General features: G+C 42.4%; 1 protein-coding gene across 1 annotated transcript in view; it reads right to left on the reverse strand.

Moving 5' to 3' along the window:
* NYAP2 (neuronal tyrosine-phosphorylated phosphoinositide-3-kinase adaptor 2) overlaps nucleotides 1-7,577 on the reverse strand; it is a 155,805-nt gene that overhangs the window by 68,191 nt on the left and 80,037 nt on the right. Inside the window, exon 4 of the mRNA XM_019503075.1 lies at nucleotides 5,693-5,905. Within this exon, the coding sequence (XP_019358620.1) occupies nucleotides 5,693-5,905 (213 nt within the window). The remainder of the gene's footprint in view (nucleotides 1-5,692; nucleotides 5,906-7,577) is intronic.

Below are 7,577 nucleotides of genomic sequence, written 5' to 3' on the forward strand. Positions count from 1 at the left end.
TGAGGGATTCGGGGTGGAAAATGAGGGGCACCAGCAAGGGTGGGGGTGCTGTGACTTGGGAGTGAGAGGCCTGGAGCTGTCCTAGTAACAGGGGGAGCTCTGATTTTCTATGATAAAAAAACCCAAAATCAAAAGCCAAAATTTGTAAGTATACAGAATTTATTTTATTATAGTGATTGAGGCACTGGTAGGTTTCCAAATTGCTTTAAAAATGTAACGATAGATAGATAGATAGATAGATAGATAGATAGATAGATAGATAGATAGAGACATTTCATTTTAACTGTGGATTTTGGGGGTTTTAATCAGAGAATCTGTGATTTTTAAACAGAAAAAACCAGGATCCCTTATTATGCACATGCATAAAATTCCATCAAATGGAAAACTGCATGTATATTAATGAACATAAATCTAAAGTTTTTTTTTCACACACACACTTATTCTACCCAGAACACTGGATACACTGTCTCCTCAATAATCTTTCCAAGAATACCCTATTTTTTAAATGTCCAATCAGGCATGTATATACTGTTATCTAGAAAGAAACTGCTGTGTTATTGAAACCAGATTACACATCTGCAAGAGCAAACCTTTAGTTGCAGCTATATAAGCATCCTCACCTCCCTGAAGAGCCCTTTTCAGTAGCCAGCTTATACCCCAATTGGAAGCTGCCCTCACTTGTATGATCTCTGGGGCTGCATTGCCGTTCCTGTAGGGCGATTCTCCTTAATTCAGCTAGTACAGCACGATGCAGTTTACCACCCACTTCAGAGTAGCAGGGGTTAAATCAAGTCCACCATATCTTCTCAGTGTTTGTTCCCCAGCAGTTGAAGTTATTGTTGTATTACCTTTGGAATCCTAACCACAATCCCTGATTAAGTATGGTGTACTTACTTCCTGCCTGATCATTTGCAACACTTCTAGTTTGAGACCTAAACTTGTTGGCTGAGCATTATATTGCTGGTGATTAAAAAAAAAACAAAAAACAAAAAAACAAATGCTGCACCAAAATCAATTCCATAAAATATCTAAAATGAAATGCAGTGCCTGTCTCAGGCAGCAGGTGTCAATGCAAAATGCTTAGTGCCACCAAGAAAAAGAGCAACATTCCAGGAAATGCTCTTCAGAGTTCCTAGAGTTAAATCATATGTAGCCTCCCAGTTAGTAGACCTCCTGTGGCTTTTCACTGAAATAGCAAATGTCATGTTTTGAATGCTGGCATGGTTAAAGTCACTGAAATTGCTTTCCAAAGGAGCTCTCCGAGGGAAAGCATATGTGGCCAATGGGGAGCCAGTGTCCTTGACAAATTGTGTGACAGACCAGAGAATGATCTTTTGCTTTGAAAAATGGTGCTGCAATGAAATCAGAATTGTGGGATCATTTGAGCTTTGACTGACATTATATTCTTTCGAGGTCATCTAAGTAGCCATTTTTATATGTCTATAAGGCATTTTTGGCACTTGGTCTATTCCTTGATGCACAGCCTTGTGCTTACGGGTGACTATTTCTGACCACATAGTCATGCAAACTAAGCATGAGCAGTACCAGGCATCACATGTGTGCACACCTCCTGTGGACACACAGCAAACCTAGATGTCTGAAAATGGAGTTGGCCAAAATCTGCGTCTACAGGACTTAGACTTAGGAACAGGAAAGGTGTCAATCTTGTTACTCTGATCCTATAATTCAGTGACTACAGCGCCCTCCCCTTCCCTCCTCTCCCTTTCCTCCCCCTCCCCACCTCCCAGTAAGCCAGCAGTCCTGAATTCTTGGCCCACCTTACCCACAGGGAGTTTGAATCAGGCCTCTCTCACTTCCTGGCAAAACACTCTAACCACCATCGCAGGTCATCCATTATTTAGTCTCTTCTTCAGTGCTGTTTCTGAAACTGAGCCAAAACCTAGTCAATGGAAAAAAATGGATGGAGGACAGTGCAGGGGGAAGCTTCTGCCCCACTGGGGACATGTGTTCATGCTAGAACCCAGGCCCTGCTCCCTTCCAGACAAGCAGCTACCTCACTCAGCCACATACTGCTTGCTTTTACATACTACCTGGCCTCACTTTCATGGAACCCGGCTTCAAAAAGGGCCACAGAAAATTGGCTGACTGACCTGTGGTACGGTGTTGTACTGGGAAGTCAGAGAAACTAAGGTTTGGATGCTCCCTAGATAACGGGGGCCTCGAACCCACCTCCCAAATGAGTGCCCTAGCCACTCATCTATTTAGTGTAAAGATGAGAGGTCATTCTGTTGCCCAGTCTGTGCGTGTACATAGTTGTCAATATGAGCAGAGCTACATATCCAGGAATAGAATTCCTTTGGGTGTGTAAGTACCAAATATGCCCTATAGGCAACCAGGAAAAAAATAGAATGCCACCCACAGGCGACCAAATTTGGATAATTATACAATTAGGAAGGGAAGAAAATGCCACCCTTTCTGTGGATACCAGTATCCTGTTTGGAGGGAGGTTCCTATTTTACTTGTATGGACATGGATGAGGAGTAAATTCACTAAAGTCAACAGTGTCAGACAGGTGTAAAACTGAAATTACTAACACTGGAATCACATCCAAAAGCTTAATTAATCCTCACATAGTTCCAATAGGACTTAACATGCATCTCACTGATATCAATTTGAACTCTTTATTTCATCATTTATTGTAAGCCACTTTGAGATATTCTAATAGGCAAGATATAAATTTAAATAAGAATGAATAATAACCAACTTGATAAAGCACCTGTAGACATTTTACAGAAATGTACGTAGTGAGGCTAGTCTGAAGTCAGCAGAAGGCAGTGTAGGGATGAAATGTATAGACTAAATTAGATTTAGTCTATAAGGTGCACCTCTACCCTGCCTTGTATTCATTTTGATACATTTATACCTCGATCTTTTAGATTTCTTTATTCCAGTATAATACTAATTAGTTTTCTAAAGGCACCTGAACAGTTACAATCCACAAGCACATTAAACAGCACTTTGAATGAAATGTCACACTGGAAAAAGCAGTCACAGACCTATGTGGGAAAATACATATGATATATTAGTGTGCGCTATTTTTTTAATGAAATGCAGTAGTTAATACATTAAAATCAGCTGCAGATATTCTGTGGGGAAATAAATCAGCCAATAAAGTATTTCTGTAATAATAATAGTGTTTTCATTCTTCAGTTTTGAACGTCTTTGCCACAAAAATCAAGACAAACTCACAAATAATTAAAGCGTGGTATAAAACTCATTAAAATCAATGGAATTGTGTCAATTTAAACCATTTGAGGACCAAGGCCAAATATGTTTTTCTGATTTTATTGGGAGATGAATCACATCTTTAAAAAACAACCTGTCCATAAAGTTGGATGGAATTGAAATATTTTGATTTATTTAAATGAGGGGATGGACTTGGACTGACTGACTCTGTTTAATCCTGTCTTCCCTTTTGTTCCAGCCAAAGTCGCTGACTGGGTGAACTCAACAGTTTGGTTTGTAACTTGGACCTGATTCTCTACTGAGAAATGATATCAGTGTCACCAGTGTGAATGTGACATGGTCTACATTTCAAAATATCGTAATCAGGAGAGATCTCTATACTACTCAAACAGTGTGGAGACTCTCCCATGTGCAACTGATCACTCTTCTGCAGAAATGGCTTCCTGTTTATCAATTTTAGTATGTGACTTCATCCACAATCTTTACTCTTGTAAAAGACATTTACCAGGATTAATATAGTATATATAACAATTTTTTCCAAGTAGACATGTTAAGCAAACAAACTACTGTATGTACTCAATTAGAAGATAAGGGCTTTTTGCCCTTTTAACATGGGGGATGGAAACGGCCCCTCACCATACAATTGAGCATGAGGCAGCGGGGGAGTGGAGGCTGGCAGCTGCTGCAGCTCCGGCTCCAACCCTGGGTTGGAGCCAGAATCAGTTGTACACAAAGTTTTATTGATATATTTACAATTTTAGAGCAATTTGGAAACCTACTAGTGCCTCGATCACTGTAACAAATTCTAAATAGCTATAAATTTTGGCATTTGATTTTGGGTTTTTATCATGGAAAATCAGAGATTCTCTTCCCCCTTCGCTCACCAGGTTGCAGCCCCTCAGTCCAAAGCCACAGCCCCCCCACCCCTTCTGGTGCCCCTCACCCCCTACTCACAGCTCCCCCAGCCCTGCTGCTCCCCCTCACTCCCCACCCATAGCCCCTGAGCCCTGCTGGTGCCCCTAACTCCACACCCACAGCCCCCCGCCCCCCAGCCCTGCCAGAGGGGGCCCCCAGTTGCCAACTCTGCCCTGCCACATCTGGTCCCACCTGGTGGGCTGCGGAAGACCTGGGGGCAGGAAGCCCCAAGCTCGCCCACAGCGGGCAGTCCACATCTGCCCCCACACAGGCTCTGCTCTGGCAATACCGCCCACGGGGGAGGGGGAGCCATGCTCCATGCTCCCCACTGGGGCCACAGCAGCTGCTGCCTCCCATATGCGGCAGCCAGGACTTAGCCACTGCTGCAGGTGGCAGGGAGCTGTGGACCCAGGACCCTGGCCCTCTAGCCCTGGCAGCTGGGGGCCCCCTCTGGCAGGACTCGGGGGGGCAGTGGGCTGTAGTTGTGGGAGCAAGGGGCACCAGCAGGGCCAGGGGCTGTGGGTAGGGACTGATAGGGGCCAGCAGAGCCAGGTGGCTGTGGGTGAGAAATGAGAAACACCAGCAGGGCTCCGGCGGGTGTTGTGGGTGGGGAGTGAGGGGCACCAGCAGGATTGGGGGGGGGATGTGGTTTGGGACTGAGAGGCCTGGAGCTGCGTCCTGATGAGTGAAGGGGGCAGGGGGAACTCTAATTTTCCATGATAAAAAACCCAAAATCAAATGCCAAAATTTATAGGTATTTGGAATTTATTTTTTTATAGTGATTGAGGCACTGGTAGGCTTCCATGGTGCTTTAAAACTGTAAATGTAGCAAGAAAACATTGTGTTCAACTGATACCTATATACATAGTAGAATTTCATTTTAATCACAGATTCTGGGGTTTTTATCAGATAATTTGTGGTGTTTTAAATCAGAAAATTTCTGATTTTTTTTATCAGAGAAAACCAGGATCCCTGATGTCACTGATAGACTCTGATTTGAGTACTGAAATCTGTAGAGTCACTTTTGCATTGGTTTGCATGTAAGCATGAAGCATGTAACTCTTCTGTATTCACCTGCTGCATATAGTCATATGACAGCTTTTTAGTTTTTTTGCTTCAGTATGTTCATTGCCTTATATGGTATTTAAATTGATGATATAAACATGGAGGTATAATCATGATGGTTCTTTGCTAATACCCTTTGCCTCAATGTAATATGTAATTTACTGTTTCTGTGCAAATATTTTCATGGTAGAAGTTTATTCTCAAACATTAGCTACTAATGATCCAATTCTTATTAAATGAAGAATACAGCTCTCAGGGTTAAGGTGCTTAGGAAGGTGTTAAGGACAAATTCTGAAAGTCATTTATGTGCCTAATTTTAGAAGTGTATAGAGTTTTTCAGAAGTGTACCAACTATCTGTACCATTAATCACATTAATATCTTTAAAAACTGACATTAAGTGCCACTCAGATCCCACTGACTCCGCTTCTTGCTGGATAAACTCCTGTATTTATATTGGTACCAGGAGATCCCATTCTTTGCTGTGTTTGTGAAACTCCCACATACCTGAACTGTTGCTTCCTGCCAACATGGTTGGACTGACAGAGGATCTTCCCAGTCTACTGGATGCAACTGGCAGTCCTGGAGTTCCATCCCATTCCTGAGCTTTTATTGGCTCCCTAGAGGAAGTTGTCCCATGATGACCTCCTCTCTCTTTGTTTTCCAACTTTGGTAGTGGTTCAGTGCTGTGGCTCCTGATCTTCAGCTCATCTAATGGTTCTACAAAACATACAAGGCCACCAGTCCATTACAGAGTGCATTTAATTAAATCCATATAACAGCTCGCTCCCTCCCCCACAAGGTTGCATTTTCACTAACTTTACATGTTTATTAAAAAGTAAATGTAAACCAAGGTTTTACCTAAAAATGTATAATTCTCCTTTATTTTCCCTCTTTGATGACACACTAAGAATAATCAGAATATATGAGATGGATAAAAATGGCAAGTTTGCTTTTTGTAGAAATGGTATTTTATGAGAATGTTTATGATGCAAAATGATACACACAAACTGAGCTTTTTTAGTTACATTGCTGAAGTTAACATTTAGGAAATTACATTAACTCTTTTCAGCTCTCTATGTCTTGGGAACAAGTCCCAACAGAAATACCTTCTTTTTCTAGATAAGTTACATCCTTCAGATGTGCTTGTGCTTCCCCACAGTCTAACGTGAATATTTCTAATGTTCCAAGCAGTATAGATCATGGACTGCATTCTGCTCACATTACTTTAAGTAAATCCCACTGAAGTCAATGACTGCCTGCCTGTTTGTAAGTTTGGGAATTAGTGGAAGGTAGGAAAGGCAGGCACATAAACAAGTAGGGCACATCCCCATGAGCAGAAATGCACATTCCCCAGGGACAAATAGGGGGATAGTTGTTTCCCATGAACAAATTTAGGGAACAACTATGAAACTAAAAACACCCCTGCACACACATTCTGGTGTGTGACAAATTGCCCCAGATGGGGCAGACTTACCTGGGGTCCTGGGGCCTCCAGGGCCTCCAGCAGCAGTGTGATTCAGGTACTCAAAGTCTGGCTGGCATCCAGAGTGTGGTTCTGGTTGCCCAGGCTCCCGTTTTGGGTGGTGCACGCTGCAGCCACATGTGCCACCCCGTTTTTTTCCGTCACTTCTTTTTACACTAGGATCTCCTGGTGTCAAAAAATCCACTGTGTTGCAAATTAGCAGCGCAGCAAATGCTTGCATGTGCAGCATGTACAGTTGGCTGTGCTGCAGATGGGTCCACGGCATTGCAAACTGCACATGCATGCCTGTCTTGATGTTCCCATAGATTTCTTACAGTGATGCCAGTTTTCTCCATCCCTGCTGATTTTATGTTCCCTTCACAGCTTCTTTCACACCTCTTTTCTGACAAGCCCATCAATATGGTGGGGAATAGTGTTTCAAATCTAACTTATGTCTAATAGATTTCACAGCTCTTTTCTACCTCTATTTTTATTGATCAGTGAAAAATTTGCACGGAAAAACATTCACAGAGAGAAAACTAAAAATCACAAGAATTAGTTAATATTCTGTTAATTTATATAAAGCTGAAAAACTTTTTGCTTCCAACCTGATGAATTTTTTTCTCTGTGTTTGAAATTTTTATGTTTCAAATGTAAGCCCAAAGGTATTCTTACATGGTATCCTAATTTCCAAAGGTACTGTAATATTGTAAAAGCCTATGTCTGTCTGTCTGTAATGCTTTATTTGCACTCTGATTAGCTGATGGAAACAGCCAATCAGAGTGCTCCAAGAGTGGGGGAGCTCCATCATGATTCCAAAGCCACGCCAAGCACTGGACAGGGGTGGGGGGGAAGCATCATGGGACTCCATCCCAGCCCCCTCCCACCCTGCCTCCCATCATTCTTGACGGGCAATTGGCTAGTGTG

The sequence above is a fragment of the Gavialis gangeticus genome, unplaced genomic scaffold, assembly GCF_001723915.1.
Source record: "Gavialis gangeticus isolate Ggan-Ray unplaced genomic scaffold, GavGan_comp1, whole genome shotgun sequence".
Taxonomy (NCBI): domain Eukaryota; kingdom Metazoa; phylum Chordata; order Crocodylia; family Gavialidae; genus Gavialis; species Gavialis gangeticus.